This window comes from Sus scrofa, chromosome 14 (genome assembly GCF_054392235.1).
Source record: "Sus scrofa isolate SSC_HxYL_T2T_F1_AM1 chromosome 14, Sscrofa_HxYL_maternal_Yorkshire_Landrace_v2.0, whole genome shotgun sequence".
Lineage (NCBI taxonomy): Eukaryota > Metazoa > Chordata > Mammalia > Artiodactyla > Suidae > Sus > Sus scrofa.
Genome location: NC_139396.1, coordinates 12,416,367 through 12,443,159, shown reverse-complemented (window position 1 = coordinate 12,443,159; position 26,793 = coordinate 12,416,367). Strand labels below are relative to the sequence as shown.

Below are 26,793 nucleotides of genomic sequence, written 5' to 3'. Positions count from 1 at the left end.
ATTTCCCCCCAGATGGCCCGGCCCTGAGCGCACTAACTCTAGGAAGTCCCAGCCACTCTGTTTCTAAGCCCCACTGACCCCCTGAGCAAGACCGGCTGCCTCCAACAGGCCTGGGTATGGGCATCTTCTGAAAAGGCTGAACCAAGACCTTGAGAGAACACCAGATGTCTAAAGGAATGAGAAAGGAAGAGGGTCCCGGTTAGGGGTGTGCTGGTGCAGCCCAGGGCCTTGCCAGAGCTGAGGTCTGCAGGGGCTTGAGCTGGCCAGGCTCCACTCCCACACCAGCTCTCTTGGGCCCTGTTGGTACATATGTCCCTTCTCGGCCTTGGACAGTGCCTTCTCCTGGACCTCCAGGGGTTCTCCAGGCACAGAGGCCCATCTGCTGTTAGATTGAAACCTGCGATTGTCCTGAGGGTCGGTCAGTCAAGAGCTTCCTCCATCAGGACGCCCGTGCCTGCCTGCATGGCTTACACAGGCTCACCAGCCATGGGATGCCAGGGTTTGGAACTTCCCAGAAGTACAACTGAGTGACCGTGCATGGCAGAGACTCAGCTCTGACCTAGCTCTGTTGCTTGCAGCCTAAGTCCCCTGTCCTCCGGAGGGTGGTCCCAGGGGGGTGCCCTCATCTGTGACCTCCCTTTTTCAGGGTGTCTCGTGGGGATGGCCCGCTGGGGCTTAGACGCTTGACATGCCCCCTACCCCACCATCTTCACCAATATCACCTGCTTCTCCCATGGGACCAATGAGATCCAGAAGCACATGCCTCTCCCTGAGCCCACAGTCCCTCCTCCTCACACCCAGGTGCCATCGCAGTCTCTGCAGGCTGCTGGCTCTCCTGGGCCTGGCACAGGCTTTGTGCCCCCAGAGACTGGCCCCTGCTGCTGTTCATGCTCGAGGTCCTGCAGCAGGCCTGGTGCAGACCCCCCAAGCTCCTGTGCTCCTGTCTCTGCCTCAGACTCCAGTCTCCATTTGGCAAACAGCCACCCCTCCCCCACCAGCTCCATCAGCTGTCCAGGGCCCCATTTTGGCCTTCCTGTGCAACAGTGGCCACCCCATGAACCAAGCCTGCAATCTCCAATAACCAAAGGAAAGTCTCCTCCCGCTGCTGCCTTGGGGCCCTACGGCCCCTCCTGTCATCCGTCCTTCCTTCTTCTGTTGGAGTCCTCCATCTGACTTCCTGGACAAGGGGAGAGGACATGAGAGGGAGAGTGTCCCAGGAGGAAGGTAGGAGTGGGGATGCTGGTGGAGCCCAGCTGGGGACAGAGAGGGTTTCTTCCCTTGAGACTCCTTCCTGCCCTGGGAGTGCCCAGGCCTTCAGAGGGAATCGGTCAGCTCCAGCTGCCATCACCAATCCCATGGGCAATGGGGCTTAAATAACAAGAATGTATCAACTCACCGTTTCAGAGCCCAGCCTTCTGAGATCCCGGTATAAACAAGCTGGGTTGGCCCTGAGGCCTCTCTCCTTGGATTCCAGATGCCCATCTCCGGCCTGCGCCCTCCCATCAGCTCCCTCTGTGGGACTCAGGGTCTAAATTTGCCCTTTCTATAGGGGCACCCATCCTATTGTATTCGGGGCCACCTTAGTGACCTGATTTCAGCTCTTTCTGTACAAACTCTGCTGCAGGGCTTGCGGTGGTGTTGCCCTGGAACTGAACCCGAGAAGGAACCAGGAGTGTTCAGGTTCGATCCCTGGCCTCGCTCAGGAAGGGAAGGATCCAATGTGGCCATGAGCTGTGGTGTAGGTCTCAGACCCGGCTTGGATGTGGCATTGCGGTGGCTGTGGTTTAGGCCAGCTGCCAAAGCTCCGATCAATCGATGGATCGTTTGGATGCCAAGCCTGGGAACTTCCATATGCCGCCCCAGCAGCCCCATCCAAACAAACAAACGTAGGCAATGGAAAGACAACGAAAAGCCTGCTCCACCTAAGGTCATGTTCAGAGGTCCTGGGGGAGAAGCCTTCCACATATGAACTTCGGGTAATAGAGCTTTAGCCCCTTTTGGCAGGTGTCTCCAGTGCCAGGGATGAAGGGTCTTTTGTAAAGTAAAGGAACATCAGTCCTGGGGTTGGGATGAAGGAGGATCGACTCCCCAAAGTGAGGGAGGGACGTTTCCAGAGTGCAGGGCACTCGAGCCGGATCAGAGCCCATGACCCAAGGCCATGGGGCAGTGGGTGCCAGCCAGTGTCATATAAGGCTCTTGAAGGAATGGAGTCTAGGCAACTGAGAGGGAAGCTGAGAGAGGAGCTCCAGCCACAGAGTGTGAGATGAGGTCCAGGCCTCACAGCACTCTGCTCCTACATTGGATTCCCAGCACCCTCTTTCAGCATGCCCACGGCCCCGCTCTCCATATCCTGAAGGGGAACAACTCACTGCCCACCTTTCCGGCCCCCACCCCCACATGAACACCTGCCTTCGGTCCAAGGGCCTCAGCCAGCCTGGCCCAAGGGGTCCACACCTCCAGCACTTGGAGCCTGATGTCTCCTTTTCGGCTTAGCTGGCTCAGGCCAACCCGAGGGAGTTCCTGGAAGCAGTGTTGTTGCAATCCTTCCTGCCCTCTGCCTGACCCAGTGCTCTCATGTAGCCAGCAGGATCCCGGGAAGCCTCACAGTGGACCCAGCCTTCAGGACTCACAGTGCTGTGGTGGGTGACCCATCCCTTCCTATCGTTTGCCCATTTTCTGGTGGAATAGGTCCCGCTGTTATGGTCGTGTCTTGGCAGTGCCTTATTCCCTCGAGACACCAGACTTGGGTCAGATGTGTGGTTGGCAGGTAGTTTCTCCAAACCTGTAGCTTCTTTTCACCTAGGAAAATGTTTCCATTTGATGAGGTCCGTTTTCTGTCTGGGGTAGTGTTTTGGCTGTCATGGGGGAGAACGCTTATCTTTTCATTGTTGCTGATGTTGTTGTTGCCTATTCCAGTGGTATTGATGTAGTTATCTTCCGTTTGATTGAAAGGACAGTGAGGTAGCATGTTGTGCTATTTCCTGCTGTGTCGCAAAGTGAGTCGGTCATACATACACACACACCCCTTCTCTCTCAGATTCTATGCCCATATCGACTATCACTAACTGTGGGCTAGAGTTCCCTGGGCTCCACCACAGGTTCCTGTTGGCCGGTCATTCCATGTACTCCGTGTGCAGAAGCCAGTCCCAAACCCCCAGTCCCTCCTGCTGTGGACTTGGCTCCTTTGGGACCCATCCGGTTTTCCAAGGCTGGGAGTCTGTTTCTGTTCCGTGCACACGTTCATTTGTGTCCTCTCTTTCGGTTCCACTTAGAGGTGGTATCATACTATGTTTGTCTTTCCCTGTCCACCTTCACTTAGGATGATAATTTCCAGGTCCATCCTTGCTGCTGCAGCGTTCATGATTCCATTCTCTTGTATGATTGTGTGATGTCCCCCCGTACATATGAACCTTATCCTCTTTATCCATGCCTCGGCCGATGGACATTTAGCTTGCTCCCTTGTCTTGGCTATTGCAAATGGTGCTTCAGTGGACATTGGGGTGCATGTATGTTTTGAAGGGCCTTTCTTTCCTTTTGATGAAGTCCAACGTTCTGTTCTTTCCTTCCCTTTTGAGATAATGTTTCTCTTGTCATGTGGAAGACCCCTTTGCCAAGCCCGAGGACCCAGAGGTTTGCTCCAATTGTTTTTTCTTAGGTGTGGTAAACGTTGCATCGTTTGTATTTATACACATGTTACATTTGCACTGAATGTTCCATGATGAGTTCATTTTCGTATCAGATAAAAACCCTATCCCTATTCCATTCTACTGCCCTTGAGCTTCCGTATTAGAACCTCCCAGGTTGGTGTATTGCTATGGATCTATTTCTGCATTCTCTATCTGTACACTGAACTCTGTCTGCCTCTATCCTGCCAGCAATGCCAAGCTGCCCTACATAGTGCGTTCTCATAAGCCGAATAACCTCCCACTTTAATGTGCTTTCTCGTAACTATGTTTGATGTTCTGGCTCTTTATCTTTTCTTTATACATTTTAGAATAATTTCATCCATGTGGGCCAAAAAAAAATCAAAAAAAAACTTCTGTTGGAATTTGGCCGTATTCTGTGTTGAGTCTTCCCATCCATGAGTATAATAGGTGTCCGCATTGTTGTAGGCCTTGTTTCGTTTTATCATACAGATGCTCTATCCCAAATATGTATCCCCGGATTTCCCATTGTGGCTCAGTTTGTGACGAACCTGAAAGAGTGTCCAGGAGGATGTGGGTTCAATCCCTGACCTGGCTCAGTGGGATGAGGGTCCCGTGGTGCCACCAGCAGCAGTGTGGCTTGGACCTGGTGTTGGTGGGGCTTTGCTGTAGGCTGGTAGCTGTAGCTCCAGGTTGACCCCCTTGCCTGGGACCTTCCATATGCCGTGGTGCAGCCATAGAATGACCGATGGAACCAAATGCTTCAAGGTTTTGGCAAGTCTTGTGTATTGCATGGTGTTTTTCATTTTGGTGCCATGTTCTTTTGTGGGATTTACACACATGATGAAGGTTTTTGTGTCGACCTTGTATACTGAGACTTTGATAAAGTGACCTCCATCTCTTCCGTGTGTCTTGGAGATTCGGTGGGCCTTCCCGTGGAGGTAGCCATGCTATCCATGAGCATGGAGAATTATGTTTGTGCCTGTCTCATCTGTAGGTCTTTCTTTGTTTTTCCTGCCATGCTGCCCTGGCTCGTAGCTACAGTACTAAGTAGAAAAGGAGAAATGAGGAAGAACTTTCTGACCTGTTTTGGATGGAGGAGGAAGACGTTCATTCTTTCACCATCACGCAGGAGGCTTGGTGTAGCTTTTTGTCGAGATGTTCTTTACGGGGTTCAAGGAGTGTCCTTCTCTTCCTAGACTTCTGAGGGTTTCTTACATGAGTGGGCGTGACACATGTTCTGCAAGCGCCATGGTGACCATGTAGGTTTTCCTCAGTAATGTCTTCATGGAGCCTATAAAGTTGATGGTTGTGCATAGTAAGCCAAGCTAGTGTTCCTTGGCTAGAGTCCCTCTGAACATAGGGTATTGTCGTGAGCTTCTTTGTTCCTGCGTTTGTTGTATTTTGTGATTTGTATTTTCTCAATGCCTTGTGTGAAAACGTAGGTTGTTGATGGGCAACCTGGCATCTTTTGTATTCTATAAGCATTTCGTGCCATTTGCTTCCCTCTTAACACCAGTTTGTCTGGATCCTACCACCTGTTAGGTACTGCACGTTCCTTTGCCTACCGTTCTATATATTTTCCAAGTTCTCCTGGAGAGGCCTCTTTGAGCATGGAGTCGTTCGAAGGGTGCATCTCCATGTCCACATATCTGGAGGCTTCCTTTCTTCTCATTCTCGTTGTTCTGCAATGGACAGCATATGCTTTGGAGTGAAAGGCAGTGGCTCTTTGTTTCCTTATCGTAGAGGTTCTCCAAACATCCCAGGCAGGAACGGCTCCAATATGACTGTGACAGAGGAGTGCTCTGCCTATTTCCCTTACACTGTAACCATAAGGGGATTACCTGAACATGGAAATGCCAGGCTTCTGAAGATGTGTCTGACAGGGCCAGTTCACAGCCACCCCTGCCCATTGTTGTCTGGATCAGCTTACAAGTAGAGAGAGAGCCAGGGTACAGGAGGGGGTCCAGATGCAGCACTCTGCTGCTTTCTATGGCCGTGGTCCCATGTGGGCATTGGCTACCACCAGAAGGCTGACATGCAGGAGCCGGGTGCAGTCCCTGGCTGGGGGATAAGCACTCCCAGTGGGCAAAGCTCCAGCCTCTCTCCTACTGCCCAGGGCAGGTCTGAGCTGTGGGTGCAGCCACCAGGCTCTGAAGGCCGATGACAGAGGCACCAGGAGGCACTCCCCAGCTCTGTCAGCCACAGTCCCTGGCTGTTGGCAGGGACCGTGATGTCCCAAGGAAGAAGGCCCACCTCCCAGCTGCAGGGAGGTGGTCTTGAGCAAGTCAGAACTGCCCTTTCTCGTCTTCAGCAAGCAACATTTTCATCCCTGCCTGTTGCTTCCTCCCAACCCATGTGGTTGCCAGTCTTTCTTTGTCAAACCTCTTCCAAAGCACTTCGTGAAAGGAAGGGCATCCTTACCCCGACTGACTAAGAAGCACCTCTTGAAAATAAGCAAGTTTCCCCTCACCCAAGACTCTTAGCTCCTTCCAAGGACCATCCTTGCTCTCTCCTGCATGCTGCTGAGTAGCAAAATGTTGGGGATCCAGAACTCCTCCAATGACTGGTATGCTAGCAATAGCTTCTGTGACAACAGGAAGCTCCTCCACCCCCCCAGGCAGAGGCACTCAGGACACCGTAGGTGATGGCTCTGTGCTCTGTGCCCCCTTTCAAACCCTCTGCATCCCTGCCATCTGAGGAAGGAAGGCAGTGCCTGGGAAATCACCCTGGTTACAGATGCGTCACTTGGCCTGTCTGGCAAGAGGTCACCTGTGAGCCAGAGGGCCTGAATCCCCTCTGGAACACACTGCTGCGTCCCCACCACCCAAACAGGCCCTTCCAATAAGGCACGATGGCCTGGCCGTTGGAATGGCTGGACACTGAAGGAATGCTGTCTGTGACTGGGACACAGGGGACGCGGTGCCTTGGTCTTGGAGACACATGGCATTGGAAAGGCAGAACCCAGGCCAGGGGCCCCACCTCCTAAGTCAAATGGGTTTCTTCAGCCAATGCTTTGACTCCCCCTTGAGGGGTTTGGAGATGAGCCTTTCCCTGGTATCAGAGGGTCAGCTTCCCCTTGGTGTCTGTCATAGACAAAGAGTGGCCAGCCACTGTCTCTGTCTCACACAAGCAGCACCAATCCAGCCCCCAAAATTGGGAAGCTCCTTCACCCACGCTGGGCATGGCAGCCATTTCTGTGATGCGGTGAATGTGCCATCCATGAAGTCACGGTTTCCTTGTTGGATGGAGGGATGCGTGGATAGATGGAGTCTCTGATTGGCATTGGAGGGCCCCACCGGCAGCATAGCGAAGTTCCCCGACTCGGGGTCGAATCAGAGCTGGCATTGCTGTTCTACGCTACAGCCACAGCAATGGCAGATCCAAGCCACATCCGTAGCCCACACCACAGCTCAAGGCAATGCTGGATTCCTTAACCCACTGCACAAGGCCAGGGATCAAACTCATGGATAGCAGTCAGATTCTTCATCTTCTGAGCCATAATGGGATCTCCCTAAAATACGATTTGGTGATGGTCTGTACATCTTTCCTTCCTGCAAATTCTATTGCATTCTTTTCTTTTCCATTTTGAGTCGGCTGCATTGGGGCCTGTGGGCTGTTCCAGGCCAGGGGTCGAGTCCAAGCTGCACCTGCTGGCCTATGGCACAGCCACAGCAATACAGGATCTGAGGCATGTCTCATACCTACACCACAGCTGACGGCAATGCCAGAACCTTAGCCCAGTAAGCCATGCCATGTCTCATACCCGGGTCCCCATGGATCCTAATCCGTGTCCTTAGAGCTGAGCCACACGAACTCCTGCTCTTTCATGTTTTAATGGATTGAAAAGCATGAGTAAATGGCTCACTTTAAGTGTGCCTGCACTTGGCATTAATCCTAGAGTTTTGGCGTTTGGGGTATTTTGCTTTTTCTTTTTTTTTGTTTGCTTGTTTTTTATTTTGTAAGTGTTGGCTGCCCCTGTGGCACACAGACGTTCCCAGGGACAACCCAAGATCCTTAACCCTCCTCACCCCAATCGAAAAATTATCCCTGATCACGTAATGTCCCAGGTCTTCTTGTATCAAAAGCTCCCTGGGGGTGGATGCCAGTGGGCTGGTGAGGTTGGGACCACTGAGCTTCACATGATGGAACCTCCCCCCAAGCCATTAACAGGTCATGAGATTACAGTCACTCACTCCCTCCTTTGTTTTGTCCTCACTGGGACTAAGAGGTCCCTGCCTCCACCATTTAGCACATGGCAATAATCCCACCAAGACGATAGGATGGTCCCCCACCCACAAGGCACCAAAGCAGAAAGTCCTGTCCCTACAGCCAAGCCTTTTCCTCTCTGGACAGGCCACCCCCACGGGACACCCTGGAGGAGTGGAGGATCACCCCAGCCTGTCATGTGGCCACTTCAGAGAGGCAGAGAGAAACTCTCTAGAGGTAAGGGCTGCCTCCAGCCTCCATTCTCATGACTGGTGAGTGTCCAGAGGGCTGAACAGCACAAAAGCATCTCTCCATCCCCAGAGTGTTCTGGGATGCAGAGCATGGAACTGATGTCCCAGAAGCCCCCTAGCCTAGCAGGCTGGAGACACAGGGATGATGAGGCTGTCCCTGGGGCTAGTGAGAGCTGTGTACTCCCAGGAGCAGCCTGGGCATCCTTGTCTCTGTGGAGGAAAGACTTAGTCATTCACCTGTGGATCCAGACTACCTGGGATCTCACACATGCTTCGTTCCTCTCAGATCCCCTCTCTGTCCTCAGACGACCCATCTCTGAGGACACAGGCACATGCAAGATGACAGTGGACCAAGTGCATTTCACAACAGAACGATTTTATCCGTTTCACATCCCCAATTGCGAAGGAGCTACTATGCCCACCCACACACACCCAGACCCAAGTCCCCACCACCTAACCCCACCCACCCCCACCCCCTCCTGGCTCTGGTCATTCTGTCCTTCCTCCCCACCCCTATGGCAGCCAGGATGGTTGCTAGGACCTGGAGGAGCCCAAGGCTTCCATGGGGGCTGCCCAGTTGGACTGACCCTGGAGGGCTGGCCCACCGTTCCTTACTGGCTGCAGTGCCACTTCCTCCTCCTCCGTGTGACACATGGGTCACACCTGCTCCTTTTGGGTTGGGAAGGGTCAACCAGCCCCAGAGCCATGGTGTGCCCCCCAGAGCCCCGCAGGTCAGACCTAGGCCTGGCCAGGTCCTCAGCTGCAGTCAGGCCTCCACACTGAACCTGCTCTCTAGACTTGGCAGCTTCCAGGGGGCCTGAGCTGAGGCCCATTCTCTGGGGAAACGGCGCTTTCTGGGCCCTCTGGCCTGCAGTGCAGACAAGACCCGAGGCAGGGACAGGGCTCTGTGGCAGCCCCCAGGGCAGCAGGCTGTGGTGAAGGCCCAAGAGGAAGGCCAGGCTGGGGAGCTCCTCCTCATCTTCACTGAACCCGTGACCCAGCCCTGGGGCTCCACTAAGAGGAGAGACCTCCCTGAGACCCTTGCTGGCCCTGGGTCCTGATGGAGGGCCCGAGCGCTTGGTGCCCTGGCGAGGAAATGGCTGTGCTGTTCCAGCCTGAGGGGGCTCCTGATATCCTGGAGAGGGCACAGAGCCTTTGTGCCTGAACAGGCCCCTGTCTGTTTGGTGGTGCCTTAGATGGCCATGGAAATCCACCTGGGGTGTACAGGTTTCATCTCTGACCCCGGGCTGTGGGCCTTGCTCGATCCTCTGGGCATCTTGTCGGGCCACAGACTCTGAAGGTCTTGAGTCCAGGTGGGGTGCCCTGTGATTGGGAGTGGCTGGCACCCCGTCGTCCTCCTCCGAGGCAAGGACTTGTGTCTGCACTAGCTGGTGGGAGAGAGGTGGACCGTGACTGCTCTGCACCCTCCAGGGAGCGCCGGGGCTTATGGGCAGGGGGAGGTGAGATGGGACTCACATCCACAGACAGAGCCTGTGGCTCTCCTGCCTTCCTCCTGCACCTTCTCCCCAGCGGGGTCCTTGCCCTGTCCCCGGCTCCCCTCCTCCCCTTCCATTCCTCCTGCCCTGCACCCACCTGGGCCGCCTCCTGGGTGCAGGGCCTCTCTGTCAGGGGAGGGAGGGACAGAGCCTTCATGGCCTCCTGCTCTAGGGCCCTCCTCGGCCCTGGCTGACCTGGGTCCTTTCCTCCTGGATTTCCAGGGTCACCTGGGTTGCCCCCCTGCCCCCAGTCTCCCTAGTGTCAGTCCCTCCCCTGGCCACCTCTTCAGGGGAGAGTCCTTCCTCCTGCTGCAGCTCCTCAGCCAGGCCCGAGAGATCCAGCTCTGGTTCTGGGGAAAGCAACTCTGCCAGGAATCGAGGGTGAATGACCGCCTCCACCTGGAATGGAAGGAAGAGGCTGTGAGCAGCCTTGGCAGGAGTACCCTGGGAGGCAGGAAGGCCTGGGGGAAACATGACTAGCAGAGGGCAATCCAGAGTCCCCCTCACAAAGGGGGAGCTTTCAAACTCCCATAGGTATTGTCTCCTCTCACATAAACACACACACACACTCACAAGCAGGTGCACATGCAGACACATGGGCTCCAAAGCACAAACACATAGGCACCGACACAGACACACAAAGGCCTCCAAAGAGAGAGACACACACATGTACAACTTACACATCCACATATACACATCCTATGCACCAAAGTACACTCAGACACACAGGAAGACACACAGATATCAGGGTCAAGGACCAGAGCATAAATCCCATTATCCTGGGCCAAAGCCAGAACTAGGGTGCGAAGAGCATCTCTCCCTGGAATCCTGGAGTCTCAGACTCCAGGCCCAGCCCACCTTGGTGTCAAAGGCCTCCTGGGAACACAGCTTGTCCACGTAGCTGAGGAGATCCGGGTCTGGGAAGCAGCCGTCCTCGTCCTGTGGCAGCTCATATCCATCCTCTCGACATTCCATATCTGACTCCCCTGTGGCTGAGGGGCCAGGACCCACCAGTGCCTGTGGGATGTCCCCATGCTCCCTGCGAGCCTCAGGGGGAATCTCCTTGGGGGCCTTGTTCTCCAGCAGCTGCCAGGCTCTGCGTGGCCTTGGGTGGGTGTGCTGGACCCTGGGGCCGTGTTTCCTTGGAGCACAGGCTGAGGCAGAGCAGGAGGAAGGGAAAGTGAGGGGACCCAGCGCCCAGAAGCTGACCCCTGAGCAAGCACACGGGAGGGCATTGTTGTGGGGCAATGGATATGCATGTGGGAAGGAGGAGGAGCAGCCAGAGCCTCAGGTTTTGTGGGAGGCCAGATTCAAGTCAGGGACAGGTAAAAGTCAGGTGTGAGAATGTGTGGAACATCTAATGATCAAGGGTCTCCCCACCAGCACACTTGTTAGGCAGATTTCACAGGGGCCCCTTAGACAGGGAGAAGGGTGATGAGGTTCTAAATGGACCAGGTCCACACCGCAGTGGGGAAAAGGGAGATTGAGACCCCCTCGGGGGCTATCCGTGTTGAAAGACCAATGCCCCCTTGAGGGAAAAGGACCAATCTGGGAACAGGGACCAGGCCTAGGCCTCTCTTACCTGTACCTTGACCTCCAGGGGGAAGGTGATTCACAGACTGAGTGCCCCTTTTGCGGGATATGGGTTCCTGAGGAGCCAGCTTTGTTGGAGCTGGAGGAGGCATGCCCTGTACCCACGTTGTGCAGGACACGTTCCCCATCCTGATCTCATCTTCTGCCTCAAATTGCATGAACCTGGGGGGTGTTGAGGGACAGGCCCCAGTGAGAAAACCACCTGGGCTCTGGAGCCCACCCAGGGCAGCAGGACCGAGGGGGTGAGGAGAGGGTGTCCTTAGGTCTGTCAGGGCCCTGTGAGGTGCTGTTGCAGCAGGGAACTGCGGTGGCAGTAGTCCAAGATCTGGGCCTCCTCCTGCCTGAGAAGCCCTGGAGCTGGAGGGCATGGCCCAGCAGAGACCCAGGTCAATCTCTGGGACCAGGCTTAGGGGACACCTGGTGGGCAGTGGGGGCCCCTGCTCATGTACCCCGGACCTTGTCTGACCCAAACAATGGAGATGGCCAGTGGCCTGGTCTGGCACGTATCCCCACAGAGCCCTTGCCTGAGCCCAGAACCTGGGGCTGGGAGTGAGAGTGAGGGAAAGCATGCATGAGTCTGGGCCCAGCACAGGCTGGAGTGGGGATCCTACCCTTAGAGGTGAGGCATCTCTTGCCACTGAGAGCTAGCTGCTCCTTTGGTTTTGTTTGGAAACTAGGAGGTTCACATGCAGAAATGACAGGGAGGGCCAGAGACCCATGGGCTTCCCCAGGGATGGCCGGTTGCCCATTCCAGCCATCGTTGATGAAGAGAGGCCTACCACATGCTAGGTCAGTGATGGCCAGGCACCCAGCATGAAGGGGTGCCAGGCTGCCGGGTGGAGTCCTCACCCCTGCACAGGCCCCATACCTTCAGGGGACCCCCTCCTGGGCTGCCGTGCTCCCCAAGGCCATCCTGAGGCCTCCCCACATCGGCATCAGGTAGGGCAGAGCTCCTGGGACAGGCAGGCTGGAAGAGCCAAGCTCTCCAGGTGGCAGAGGGGATTCTGGAGGCTAATAGGATTTGGGGATTCAGGGAACAGGAGGTGTCAGGTGCCAGCCTCCTCTTGCATCCTCTCTGATTGCTAGCACCTCAGCCAGATCCTGCCCTGGGGCCTGCCCATCACCCACCACCCACCCCACCATGTCGCCCATGGCCCAGGACCCTGACTCACTTTGCTGCCATTTCATAAAAGGCCATCCTCTCAACGGTGCTCATGTGCTGCCATTCCTGCATGGCCTGCCACATTCCCTCCTCCAGCGTCATGGTGGGCTTCAGGCGAGCCAGGGTGCGAAGCACTGGGCTGCAAGCCCTCAGGGTCAGTCTCTTGGTACAGCCCAGCCCCCAACTGCCCAACCCCACCCAGCTCCAAGGCCTCCATGGGCCCCACCCCTGCCAAACCCAGGCTCAAGAGGGGAAGACGAGGGTGTCTGGAGAGCAAACGCAAGCCTTCCTGGTGCCTGGTGCCACCACCTCCCACTCACCAGAGGATGCTTGTCCACTCCCTGGCTATAGCTGGGACACTCTGGCTGGGGGCAGGTTGCCATCTCATATAAAATGCAGCCCCATCAATGCGGGAGGGCAGGCGCCAGTCTACCAGCTAACAGGTCTGAGAAGCCCAAGGATTCTTCTGCCCAGGTCTCTGCACTAGATGGCCCAGTCCCCCTTTTCAGAGGGACCTCGGGTCTAGGAGGGATGTTCCTGCCAGGCTCACAGCTCTAGCAGGATAGACCCTTGCCCTTAGGACAGCTCGACCACCTCCCCGTTCACACTGGACTTCTTCAGAACAACAAGGACCGGGCATGCAGAAAGCTCCGTCCTGGGCCTGAATGTCCTAAGCCTCATCTGAAGTGATACCCACTGGCTGCCAGAGGCCCAGGTCCATGTTGAAAGGAGGTAGCACCAGAGAAGCAGGTCCCATTCAAACTCTGGCTCCTCACATCCGAGCAGGACCCTCTCGGACTGCTCTCCTGCACTCAATGTTATCATGGCAGTGCAGAAAGTGAGACAACTGGTCTTGCATGGTGGTGGTAGCTGAGCTAAGGCACGGACGGATGTCATGGACTGGACATGCGACACATCTGAGTGCAGACATGCCTCCTCATAGCATGGACATTGCTGTCAACCCGCCTTCTCTCGAGGTGAAAGGATGCCTGGAAACCTAAGCAGGGAGGCCATACCAAGGTCCTGTATATGCGAAGGCTCCAGCTGAGCTAATGAGGGTCTGAGAGGTCACTTACATGAGAAAGCAGGAGAGAGCTTCCGCATCAGGGCTCTGGGGCAGGTGGCTGCGGGCCAGGGACTTGAAGCGCTGCCAGCGTCGGAAGTTCTGATAGACGCTCTTATGGTGAGAGGCGTCCTCCTGAGGGCCCTTGTGCTGGGAGGCATGCAGGCTGCCTGCCCCAGAGGTGCCATGTGGCCACGGCCCAGAGCTCCCTGGGGGCAGGATGAAGGCCATCTGGGCAGCTGGTGGTGCCGCTTGAGGAGGAAGGCCTGGGGCCAAGCCTCCCTTGCCAGCCTGAGCTGCTGCAATAGCTGGGGCAGCCACCTCGCTGTCCCCCACAGGGCTTGCTCTGCAAAGGGGTGCAGGACACAAAGCACTCCCCATGAGGGCCCTGGAAGCATTCCCATTGAGGGGGGCCTGTGGGCACCCAAAGGCCTGAGACTGGTGGGGCAATGCTGACCTCCCTCCTGACCAGACTGGGACAGGGATGTTGCCAAGCCCTGGGGCAATGGGGCCATGGTCAGCAGGAGTCACCCGAGGTGTCATGGGGTGAGGTGGCTGCAAGAGGGTTCTTCCAGGCAGGAGTAATGGGGCCATGGGTGGTGGCAGGTGCTGCTCCCAAGCTGGCTGGGGTTGGGAGCCAGGAGTGGGGGGAGGATAGGAGCGTGAGGCGCAAGGGGGCATGACCACATCCGTGCCCAGCAGTGGAGATGCTGTGGAGAGAAAGGAAAGGGGTGAATGGAAGAGGAGAATGGGTGACATGGACGGAAGCTCTCTGGGGACTCAGAGGGCACACCTCAGTGGGAGAGGGCATTTGGCCCGAGGAAGCTGTGTGTTGTGCAGATGTCGTGGAGGGATTTTCATGTTCTGACCTCAGTGAGAGAGGGCATTTGGCCTGAGGAACCTGTGTGTTGTGCAGATGTCGTGGCGGGATATTCATGGCCTTGACCCCTGCACCCAGTTCCCTGCCCCTGTCTACCGAGAAATGCTCAGCTCAGCAGCAGGGATTGGAGAGCCTCCCTGAGGAGCTCCCTGACACCTCGTCCTCACAGGCTGTCCCCACGTCCTGGACCTGAGAGGCCATCTACTCAGAGCATGCCCCACAGCAAGGTCGCTGGCAGGTAAGGGCCTTCTCCAAGGTCCTTCCAGGCACCGTGAGGCCTTTGATGGACCTCCACTGCCTAAAGTCGAAGGGCCTCACCTCCTCCTCAACCCTTCCTCTCGGGATGCTCAGCACACATCTGTTCTGTCATTCTTTCCTGACCTCACACAACACCTCTCCAAGGCTGAGAAGATCGCTCTGCACACAGAACCCATAGACAAACGCAGAACAGCCCCACCAAGCATGCACCTGCCTCTCCGAACCACCCAGAGTGGACACTTCACAGGGGCTAAGGTGTGCCACCCCATCCCGATGGCCCTGAATCCCTCCCAACATGCAGTTCTGCTCCTCAGAGAGAAGTCTGAGAAGTCGGTGTGTGTCCCCTGCATTTTTGCCACTTCCCATCCAGGGTTGGCTTCCGAAGATGAGCACCGGCCCAGGGCGGCTCATGTGACAAAGGTCATGGGAGTAGAGGCTGCCTGGGGTCCTTCCCCTTCCAGCTCCCAATAATGGAAAGTGAGGAGAAACTGAGAAGCAGGCAGGAGTCAGGTGCCATTGTGAGAAAACCGCCCATTCAGGAGAAGGAGGTACATACCACGAGGCACTGAATTGACCTCCACAGGTGTTCTAGGAGGTTTGAGAGTAGCAGACTAGATCATCTTCCTGCTTCTGTGCTACACTGCTTCACCCCCCCTTTACAAAGGAAGCAGCCTTCATAGGCATTCCACCTGCACCAGCCTCTCTCCACATGTAGTAGTAGTGACTTGAAATAGGAACACACTCTTCATCTCAACGTCAGGCCACAGCTTCTGCCGTGAGGCACCTGACATGCTGCGCCATGTCTGCAGAGACGTATTTCCACAAAAGGGAAACCAATACAGAACACTTCAGGCCCACGAGTCCTAGCTTGGGTGAAGTCACCTGGTTGCCCATCCCTTGTGGAATCCAAGGCCACAGTTGCCTGACCTGAGAAGTGAGTTCTGGGCGGGATGGAGGGAAACGTTCTGGGCTGTGGCAGTGAGAGTCACATCCTGCCCAGCTCAGAGCAGACCCTTTCCTGAGCATGTGGCCACAGACAACACCCACCAGCACTGAATCATTTTCTGACTATACCCTCCCATTCCACGCCCCCATTAGCCAGAGTATGCTCCAGTTCCAATCCCTTAGAGAGGTCTGGTGAGGCGAGCTTCAGATGCCTGAGGACCACAAGGCGGGGCTAGGATTTCCCCATGACCCACCCAGGGCCAACCACAGGACACTGGCTCCACACACGTTCCAAGTGGCTTGTCTCCCTTCTAGAAACCGCCAACCTGCCTGCTGCCATCCTGCCTCCCCAACCAGAGCAAGGCCTCTTGAACCACCTCCAAGCAGCTGTCCTCCCCAGGGCAGCCTCAGGTTTCTACAGGCTCCCCAGCTGAGATGTCCCTGGGGTGCAGTGCTCTCGCCTTCCTCTCCTTCGGTCCAACTCGATGTCCACAGTGAAGGGTCCCAACGGAAACCCACGGATTTGAGGGAGGCCCTTTCTCTTGGAAAACAGCCCCTGTCTAGAGGCTTACCGCCTTCTGAAGCCATTCCCACAGGCATGGGCCTGGACCACCCCGGGCTGGTGGCCTCAACGTGGACAGTCCAGAGCAGGACCCAGCGAGGGACCTGCCCCAACAGATGCTCAGGAGGCAAGTAAAGGAGCCCAAGTTTGAATCTCAACAGTAGAATGCGGGCCTCCAGTCATTCTGCAGTGGGGGAGGGGCCGAGGGCAGGTGAGCCTGGGTGGGGGTGGGGTGCCATTCCATGCTGGCCTCTGCAGGGAGGCAAGAACCAGACGTTTCTTCCACCTTATGCAGGGGCCAGACAATTGTCCAGTGCCTCGTCAGGCAATGTATGTGTTGGTTTTCAGAGTCACAGCAGCAAGGTTTGTCTTGATGTTCCCTTTCCCTTTGTTATTCATCAACTTGTTGTCCTTCAACCCCCTCAGCTTCCGTCCTGGCTCCAGGCTCCCTTCCCAGGAGGCCAGACTTTCGGAACAAAATTCACCTTTTATCATCTGATAACCACTTGGGTTTTCATGGCCACCTGGAACCCAATGTTTATGGTTTGGCTTCTCTCAGCAGACCCACCATGTGTGATTGGTGTGTGTCCGTCTTTCCTAAGGAAGCCGTCCTTGTGTGCCAACCAGCATCCAGCAGGACCCACCTTCCTCATGTTCCCTTGTGCTGGAAAGGCCCAGCCTATCCAAAAAGCCACTGCACAGCCCACGTGTCCAAGACCAGAGATCAGTCTGTGGTGTCTCCCGTATGATGACGTTGCTGGTAAGTCTTGGAGCTTTTCCCTGTTAAATGTTTGAATGTAACATTTTCCACAAATCCTCCCTTCTCAGGGATCACAGTCCACGTGTGCCGAATAGCATATGGAGTGCTGAGTCCTCCTCTCCCCTCTTTCCCCTGTCCACTCAGTCCTCGTTCCCACCAGGGATCAGAGATGCCTGGTTCATTCCCATCTTTTCAGAGATCTGTTGGGCAAGCAACTTTGAATGCCATCCGTTGGCCTTTGCAGGTAGTATTCCTTTGTCTCTGGTTGAAATGTACCATGTGCACAGGGAACTCCATCTTGGACTTGTGATGGAAAAGGTTGGGGGATAATGTGAGAAAGTGATTACATATGTATCCTACATAGATATATATGTATCATATATCATATATACATACATCTGTCTGTAGGACAGGGTCCTTTGGCTACGCAGCAGAAGTAGACCAAACATTGTAAATCAACTGCAGTGGAAAACCTAACCTCTTGTAAGATCAAAGAGTTCCTCTTGAGAAAGAGTGAAAAAGGAAACGAGAAAATTAAATTGCGTCCCCGTAGACCTGAGTATCTTTCCTTTTGTTGCCTTCCTACTGATATCGTGGCTCCTCTGTTACTGGATGCATTTTTAACATGGGAGTTCCTCCATTCTCTTGAAATTCAATGTACTGAAAGGGCAGAGTGCTCAAAGCCAGGCAAAAACAATAGTAAATGTGCAGCTCCATTTGAGTTTTTCATTTCCCATACACAGTGCCTGCATTTAGCCTGACCTGTGTCCCGTGCACCATTTTGGACATATCTTTACTGCAAGTACTTTCCCTGTGTATCTGAAATTTACCTTTCCCTTGGAGTCAGCATGCATCTGGCAAGACTTGCCCATAAGGGTACCATATTAGGCTACAGGGAGTGGGCAGTTCTTGAGGGGAGGAGAACTTGGAGTGGAGACCAAAAGGTGCCTTATGGTCCAACCCAAAAGAAAATGGCAACGGGACCCCAAATCTGCAGGCTCTTTGGATGAAATGGCAATGGAAGAGCCAAGATATACTATTGCGTCTTTGAGCTTTATGTGGTTAAGGACAGAAGTAAGGGAGGAGAAGACAAAATATTCTCTTACCTTATGTGAAAGAACCAGATGTGTGTGTGTGTGTGGGGGGTCTCTTGGGTTTAATTGCTTTCTCCTTTGGGGGACACACGTGCTGCCTGTGGATGTTCCTAGGCTAGGAGTCACATCAGACCTGCATGAGCAGGCCTCTGCCATAGCCAGAGCAATGTGGGATCCAAGCTGCGTCTGGGACCTAGAGCACAGCTCAGGGCAACTCCGGATCCTTATTCTACTGAAGGAGGCTGGGATGGAGTGTGCATCCTCACAGATCCTAGGGGGGTTTATGTCTGCTGAGCCGTGATGGGAATTGCTGGCTTTTGTAGGTGTGGAAACATCGACTGCCCGTGAAGTGGGTGTGCCCTTTGACACAGTGCCAGCTTTTATCCACCAATGTCCAATCTCCACGTGTCCAAACCAACTCGCATCAACGTCCTCCCCAGCAAGCCCTGCTTAAAAGCTGGTGCATTTCCTGTCTGCATCCCATAGCCTTGCTCTTGAGAATCGAGGCTCGTCCTTGCCTATGGTGCTGTCTGCATGGGAATCAACGTAGCATCCCTGACACAGCCAAACGGAAACACACCTGAGGAAACGTTCAGATTGGGAGTTAAGGTCAGCTTATCACGATGCAAATGATAGGAATGCGTATGTCCCTCTTGTGTGGTGAGAGGCGAGGTCTCAGGAACATCATCAAGGGAGGTGAGGGGTGAAAACCTCCTAGGACTGCAAGCAAATCTCTTGGGAGGCAAGAGTCCCTGTGTGCAGTAGCAGAACTACAATTGCTCCTGCTGTTAGGGTGTTGGGCAAGGAAGGAGAGGTTGAAAGGATTGTTGCAGATTGAGAAAAAGGACTTGTGTGGGTGCTTCCGAAGCTTCTTGCCCCTTGCAAAGGAACATGGACTCCAAAGAGGGTGAGAAGCTGAGGCGAGAGTATCTCCTGCAATGCCATGGTGAGCTTTGTAGGAAGAAACTCTGGATGGGGCACTGCAAAACTGAGCACCATGGGAATAGGGCTCTCTATTGGAGCTTTTATACTGAAGAAACACTTCAGGGTTTTCAAACAAGACCTTCATAGGAGAAGATTGCTGAGGCACCCATTGTACCCAGGCATTCAGGAAGGCCAGGCATCCTTGTTGCTCCCTCCCCTTCTTCAGCCACTTTTGCAATTTGTTACAAGATTCTCACGCATAGCTCAGATGTAGTATTTGTGGGGGTTTCTTGTTTGGTTGGTTTTGAATTGTTCTTCCCCCAAGACAATGGTTTTGCTACTGTACAGCATGGTGACCCAGGTACACACACATGTACACATTCTAGTCTCTCCCATGAGCATGCTCCCTCACAAGTTCCCAGTGCTACACAGCAGGATCTCATTGCTAATCCACACCAAAGCCAATCCTTTGCATCCCTTCACCCCAAGCTCCCAATCCACCCCACTACCTCCCCAGATGTTGTATTGGCATGAGTCTTCTCAGGGACACTGACACAAACGTTGCATTGTGGAAACGAGGTGCTCCCAATTCTTCCATCATTTTTGACTGACTTTCGACTTCTGAGGGCCTCATCCATGGCATCGGGAGATTCCCAGGCTAGGGGTCCAATCAGAGCTGTGGCCCCTGGCCTATGCCAGTGCCACAGCAATGCCAGATCCCAGCCGTGATGGCAACCTACACCGCAGCTCACATCAACACCTGAACCTTAACCCACCGGGCGAGGCCAGGGGTGGAACCCGCAACTTCATGGTTCCTAGTCAGATTCGGTTCTGATGCACCATGACACGAACGCCTTCTGTTGTTCATTATCTTATACTACTTCAGACCCCTACATCCCGACATCGGAGAGGCAGAGGTTGTCAAATCAGCGGCACTGTAATGAGGGAAACCAGTCATGGAAGTGGGTGTCTCAACGTCCTTTGGACCATGAGCTCTGATTGTTCCTGCAGAGAGCTTCGGGGCCGGCACTGGCGGCTGAGGAGAAACATCTCTGGAGATGGATCACTAGCATCAGGAGACAGTGAACCTTCCACTCCCACATGGAAATTGAAAGGCACCGAGAGATCCCAGGTTTGTGTCTTGTGGACGTTTCAAGTCTGTGCCCTTGGGAGCTCTGGGTGTCATCAGATAGATGTAAGGGTCTTGAGAGGTATCCTGTGGAGGAAGAAATGCTCTGATGTTGCCACGGACCAGAAAAGGGATCTGAGGGTTCAAGTTTCTTTGGCGAGCATTACCAAGTCAGGTCGGTATGTTGAATCTGCTGCTACTTCTTTGTGGGTGGATGGCCACCTGAACTTCCATGATGTCGTGCCAGACGTAGGGAGGGAGAGGAATAGTGTTCCCAAAGTACCTGCTGTATTGTGACTGGCAAAGAGGGTCAAGTGTAGCTCACCAGCATAACCAGGACAACCAGAACCGTACAAAGGAGACACACATGTGCACCAACCTTTATTGAACAAGCTCCATGTATTAAAGAAAGACATGAAGAACAAACATGCGTGGAGAATCGAGGCATTTGGAAATTCTGTAGGCACGGTGACAGGAGCACCATCTCTGAAGAGAGGTTCCCAGATCTCCAATTGCGTGCTAGAATGGTTCTTTAAGGGATCCATCCAATTTGCTAGGGGAAAGACCCTTCTCTTTGTAGACAAGCAAATCCCAACCCAAAGAGTCCACACAGCCTAAGGTACTGTGGCCCAAACGGCATGAATGTCCTTGGCCCACTTTGAGGATTCTGTGCTTAGGCTGGATCTCTGCAAACTCTTGTATGGGGATCCTATCTAAATGCATGGGTTTCACCGATGCAGTGTGACCGTGGGGGCTCATCTCCCAAGAGAAAGGGTTTAAGAAGAGATGGCCACAGAAGCTCCCAGGGAGAAGACAGGAAGACAACCCCAGAGAGCTTTCCAGCGAATGCAAATCCTCCATGACATTCCTGTCTTGGAGGGAGCTCCTGGGCCAGCTCTTCTGATGCTTCCTTCCCTCCCTCCTCTTCCCACCTGTCCCCTGCTGACTGAGCTGTTGTGCACAGAGACTACCATCCTCCAACCGCTCCTAGTGTCTGTTGAGGAGGGTCTGCTTGGGTAGTCAGTAGCGCACGTGGGAGCAAAGAGGGTGGTTTCCCAAGGGGGGGCCTGCCTGAGGGTGGGACCCGTCATGGTGGCCTTTAGCGTTCATTCCATGACAGCCCTGCTAAGGAATATGGGGACTCTTCAGCCATTGGGTGTGACTGCTCTGTGCTCTTGTGCACGCTGCAGACTCCTTGTGACCTCCTCCATGTGGGTTCATGCCCGCATGGAGCTCAGGTCCGGAGCAGTGTTTCCACCACAGCTTTTAGCAGCACTGTGGATCAGGCTGCTGGGAGACTTGAGGGACTGTGCGGCCTATGGAGGCAGGGGACTAAAGTGTGTGAGTGATTAAAATGGGTGGCATTCCAGTGTGCCGGCCATTCCAAAGCATAGTAAAGATCGAGGGAAGAATTTCCAATTTGAAAACCCTCATGGGGTTCACAAGAAGTAGCTCAGGGCACGGGAAAAGTAGTGAAGATGTACCATCCAGGCTGCTAGTTTCACTGGTGTCTTCCTTTTTCACATACCAATGTCGGTCAGCACTTCTGTTCAAAGGGCATGCTTGGGTCTCTGTTGGGGGCAGCCTTGCTGAATGTAGTGCTGACCACCTAGTTGTAGTCGGATATAAATCGTGATGGATTTGCAAGCCTAGGGGGGATTGGTACAAGGCCACCTGGTTGTGGAATCTGGTAATGCGTCAAATGTGAGGGTTGGTTGGGTTTTGTCTATGGATATGTGTGTAAGGGGAGATCATGCCTGTGTTTGGGTGAGCGTTTGTCTTTGGAGGGTGCTGAGATGTAACAGAGGCATAGTCCAGGAGCTGGCGATTAGGTGTTTGTAAGTTGGTGTTCAGGGGCCTATTTTTCATGGATGTTTTCCACCGTGAAGTGGGGAATTGTGTGTCTCCTGGTGGACTTGGTAGGATTATCTGCCTAGGCCTCAGGGCAATGTTAGGGAAGTCCAGGGGCCGATCTGTGTATTTGTACCTTTGGGGCCTGTAGTGAAACTTCGTGGTTGGGACTTGACCCCAGCCAAAATTGAGAGTGGGACTGGAATCTACCTTGCCCTCAGCTTGGCACCTGAATCCAGGATCCCAGGTTCAGAGAGGATTCGAGCGCACAGACTTCTTCTTTTTGGTGGCATCTGCCCCATGTGGAGTTTCCCCGTCCACGGACGGAGTGCCACAGCAGCAATCTGGACCACTGCAGTGAACACTCAGAATCCTTAGCCTTCCGTGCCACAAAAGAACGCCTCGACCTGCTCAAACCCACTGTCTTTGCACTGTCAGACCCCTCACCAGGTGTCAGGATTTGATGAAGCTCTGGTTCTTCTGCTTCGTGGCAGGAAGAATTTGGCATGAAGTGAAGCCCCAGGTAAAGAGTGAGTTTCGGAGCATAAGACCCTGGGGGGAGATACGCGTAAGCTGGCCAGGGAGCAGAGCAGCCCCAAGAACCAAGAGAGCTACATTTCTAGAATCCAAGGCCCAGTGGGGAGGGGAGAAGACTGCCTTCTTCCTCATTGGAGGGTGGATATCAAGGCTTCCATCTCCAGCTCCTCATTGTGCCCTATATGGATGGTGTGCCCTGGGCTGTCACAGTGCTTGTTCAAATCGGTGTGTATTCCCAGGCGTTTGGTCATATATCAACTGGGGTAATTCATCTCAGGTTTCCATCTCCTGTCCTCTTTTACCTAGGCGTGTCCCCTCTCCCCTGTGTTTCTGTCTGGGTGAGGTGCAGAAATGCTCCTTGTCCAGGACTCTTCTCTCCTTGACCTCATGCAGCAGGACTCGATCTCCACATCTGTTGTCTTGTGCTTGAAGTCTTGGGGGTTGTGTCTTGAGCGTGTCTGGCACTTCGATGCATCTGGTCTTCCTTCAAGTCGGGTAAGTCATGGCTGGGTTCCTTTTCTTGAGTGATCATCAGCTTTAGACCATTTCGAAGACCCCGTGAAAGCTTGTCTTTAACCCATCCCCCGTGGGCGGTTTCTGCTCTATAAGGATCCTCCTCTGTCCTTCCCTTTAGGATGAATATTTGTGTGTTCATGGCCTGTCATATGGCTCTTTGCTTTTTTGTGTGTAGCACATGTTCCAGAGCCGTGCATGTGTCTTTTGATGTGTAGAGGGCGAGTCGGCCTATCTTCTGGGACTGGTGAATGCTATATAGGTCGGCATGCCCTATTGGCATGCTTCTGGATTCTGCATGCTGGAAGAGTGCATGCCCTTGGATGGAGCCTTGGGGAGTGTGAGTTTATGGATATGCCGAGAGTGTGTTATATGCATGTTTGGAGGAAAGGACGTAGGGTGCTAGGTTTGCAATTGTGCTGTTTACTGACTGAGTAATTGCGGGTCTGCTTGGGTGTTTTGGAGAGTTGTGTGTATAATGCGTTTGAGTGTGTATTCCAGGGGCATGGGCATTTGGAGGCATATTCGCTGGGGCTATGCCCTTGTAGTTTTCAGGAGGGACATGTTAGGCTTATATATGTGGGGACGTGGGGAAGTGTGTGTCTGCTGGAGAGATGAGGTTCTGTGTTTCTACAGGGGCGTGGGAGACGTGCATTTCTTGGTGTGAGAAATATGTGCTGTGGTTATGTGTTACGAGTTTGCAGATGGATGAGCTGGGTCCTAGGATCATTGGATATGTGGAAGTCATTTCCTATGTGGTTTGCTGATGATAGGTCCATGTGTCGTACGTGTGTATACTCGTTTGTGTGTCTATCACCAGATGCATGAATGACCAGGTTGTGTTCCTATGGTATGGAGGTGTTGGGAGTGTAACACGTTGCTTCTTGGCAGAGTGCTGAGGTGTTTCTACAGGTCCTAGATAAGAAGAGGTGTGTCCACATTGAGGGTGAGGGCTGAAATACATATGCAGTTGACACCCACACAGGTGCAGTGTCCTTGCAGGGCGGTTGTCTTCTGGAGAGGTGGCACCATGTGTAGTGTTTGGGGCATCTGTATGTTCAAGGGTTGGGAATATTTGTCTGAGTGTGTCCATAGGTGTTTGAGACGTGTACATGTGTATTAGTACGTGTAGGCAGATTGTGGCTGTGTGTGTATTTGAGGTCCTGGGGCTTCTGTAGTATGTATTTGGAGGGATGTCAGAGGTAGGTGTGTGTGTTGGGAAACAAAGAAATCTCATAGGCGATGTGTGTGTGTTCTGGAATCCTGGCCTAGAAGTCCTGTAGGGCTGTGGCCTTGCCTATGGGCTGTGCATGAGACGACTGTGTAGGAGCTGGTTGTAGTGAGCCTGTATACGAGGTAGTCATTGTGTACCACTGGTCGGTGTTTGTGTTCAGGCCCCTGTTGGGTATGTGCATGTGAAGACCTCAGGTGGTATAGTTTTGTTTGTGGGGAAGTGGGTGGAGTGGGGGGTGGCCTTTTCTTGTCTTTTCAGGGCAGACCCATGGCATTTGGAGATGCCCTGGCTATGGTGGAATTGGCGCTGCAGGTGCAGCTGCCAGCCACAGCCACAGCAAGGCCAATTCCGAGCTGCATATGGGACCTGCTCCATATCTGAAGGCAATCCTGGATCCAGGGATTGCACGTGCCTTCTCTCCTATACGGGTCAGGTTCATTCCAATGTAGCCACGACGGGAATGCCTGCTGGAAGTTTTTTCCTCACAACGTCATTTTCAGTTCTTGGCATCAGCCCAGTCATCTTTTCTAGGTCATCGGAGTTTAGTCTTGGCAGATTGTACTTTGCTAGGAAGGTGTCTATTTCGTCTAGGAAGTCTGTTTTCTTGGCATAGAGTTGCTTTTAGTAGTCTCTTCTGATCCTCTGTATTCTGGGATGTCCATTGGAAGCTGGCGTGCATTTTGACGTTTATTGATTGAGTCCACTCTTTTTTCCCTGATGAGTCTGGCTAAGGGTTTATCCATATGGTGGATGTATTCAAAGAAGCAGTTGTAGCTGCATTGATCTTTCCGATGGTTTTCTTCGCTGCTCTTTCCTTTCTGCTCTGATCATTAGGATGTCTTTCCTTGTGTTTGTCTTTCTCTGGTTGCTTTGGGCGTAAGGCCAGGTTGTTTGTTGGTGGTTTTCCTTGTTGGCTGAGGTAGGCTTGTATTGCTGGAAAGGTCCCTCTTCGATCTGCCTTTGGTGCATCCCATAGGCTTTGGATTGTTATGTCTTTGGTGTCACTTGCTTCTTGGGATCTTCAAATTTCCTCTTTGGTTTCTCCAGCACTCCCTTGTTTGTTGAGTAGCATGTTGTCGAGTTTCTGTGCGTTGGTGTTTGTTGCCATTGTTTCCTTGGTGGTTGATTTCGAGCCTCATAGCGTTGGGTTCATACAAGCTGTGGGATAGGATTTCAATTTCCTTCCATGTACAGTGGCTTGCTTGGTGACGCAGCATGTGATCTGTCCTAGGGAATGTCCGGTGTGCCCTTGAGAGGAGTGTGTATGCTGCTTCATTGGGATGGAAAGCGCTCTACATATGGAGGAAGTGCCCTGTGGTCCAATGCATTATTGAAGGCCTGGGTTCCCTTGTTGATTTTATGTCTGGAGGACCGGTGCGTTGATGGGAGTCGGGTGTGAAGGCCCCCTGCTCTGACTGTGTTAGTGTCGATTTCTCCTTTTACGGCTGTAGCAGTTGCCTTCTACATTGCGGGGATCCTGTATTGGGTGCATATAGGTTTCCAATTCCCATCTCCTCTCCTTGGATTGATCCTTGACCTTTACATAATGACCTTCTTTTTTGTCTTATTAATATGCTTTATTTGAATGTCTCTTTTGTGTGATGGGGGTGTTTCTACTCCGTCTCTCTTTTAATTCCCACGCACGAGGAATATTTTCTTGCATCCTCTCACTTTCAACTTGTATATGTCCCTCAAACTGAAGGGGGTCTCTTGAAGACAGCAGGTCTACCTATCTGTCTATCCCTCTATCTATCTGGATCGAGATCGAGATGGAGATCGAGATGGAGAACGAGACGGAGCTCTCGATGTAGACACAGAGAGAAGGAGATGCGTCTTCTTTTTGTATGCATGCAGCCAGTGGATGTCTTTCGGTTGGGGCATTTTGTGCATTTCCATTGAAGGTGCTTCTTGATCTGTATGTTCTTATGGCCATGTTATTAGCTGTGTCAGATTGGGTTTTGTTGGTCTTTTCCCGTCCTCCCTTGTTCTCTGCTCTTGTGGTTTGATGACTGCCTCTAGTGGGGTGTTTGTTGGGTGTTTTTTGATTGTTCTTTCCCCGAGACAATTTTTTCCACTGTCCAGCATTGTGACCCAGTTCCCCATACATGTATAATTCGTCTTTGTGCCATTTTCATGCTCCATCGTAAGTGATTCGACCTCGTTCTCAGTGCTACACAGCAGGATCTCCTTGCTAATCCCTTCCAAAAGCAGTCGTTTGCATCCAATAACCCCAAGCTCCCCATCCATCCCACTCCCTCCCCTCGCTCTAGGCAACCACAAGTCTATTCTCCAAGTCCATGAGTTCCTTTAGGTGGAAAGGTTCCTTTGGGCTGTATATGAGACTCCTCATATGAGTGATGTCGTATGGTAGTCATCCTTCTCTTTCGGACTTCCTTCACTCAGGATGAGAGGGTCTCGTTCCATCCATGTTGCTGCAGATGGCATTAGGGCTCTCTGTTTTATGGCGCAGGAGTATTCCATTGTGTGTATATACCGCGTCCTCTTTGGCTCTTAATTGTTATTTCCCCGATACAATCTTGTTTTCTACTGTACAACGTGGTGACCCAGTTACACATACATGTAGGCATTCTATGTTCTCACATTATCATGCTCCGTCAAACATGACTAGACATTGTACCCAGCGCTACACAGCAGGATCTCATTGCTAATCCATTCCCAAGGCCATAG

General features: G+C 53.3%; 1 protein-coding gene across 1 annotated transcript; it reads right to left on the bottom strand.

Annotated features, from left to right (window-relative positions):
• Nucleotides 1–1,133: 1,133 nt before the first annotated feature.
• On the bottom strand, nucleotides 1,134–15,357 carry LOC146396311 (NUT family member 2G-like). Its single transcript, XM_084995469.1, has 5 exons — nucleotides 15,341–15,357; nucleotides 13,432–13,764; nucleotides 12,366–12,494; nucleotides 11,183–11,355; nucleotides 1,134–1,177 (listed from the first exon to the last, which is right to left on the bottom strand). The coding sequence occupies exons 1-5, from the start codon at nucleotides 15,355–15,357 to the stop codon at nucleotides 1,134–1,136; spliced, it is 696 nt and encodes a 231-aa protein (XP_084851595.1).
• Nucleotides 15,358–26,793: the final 11,436 nt, after the last annotated feature.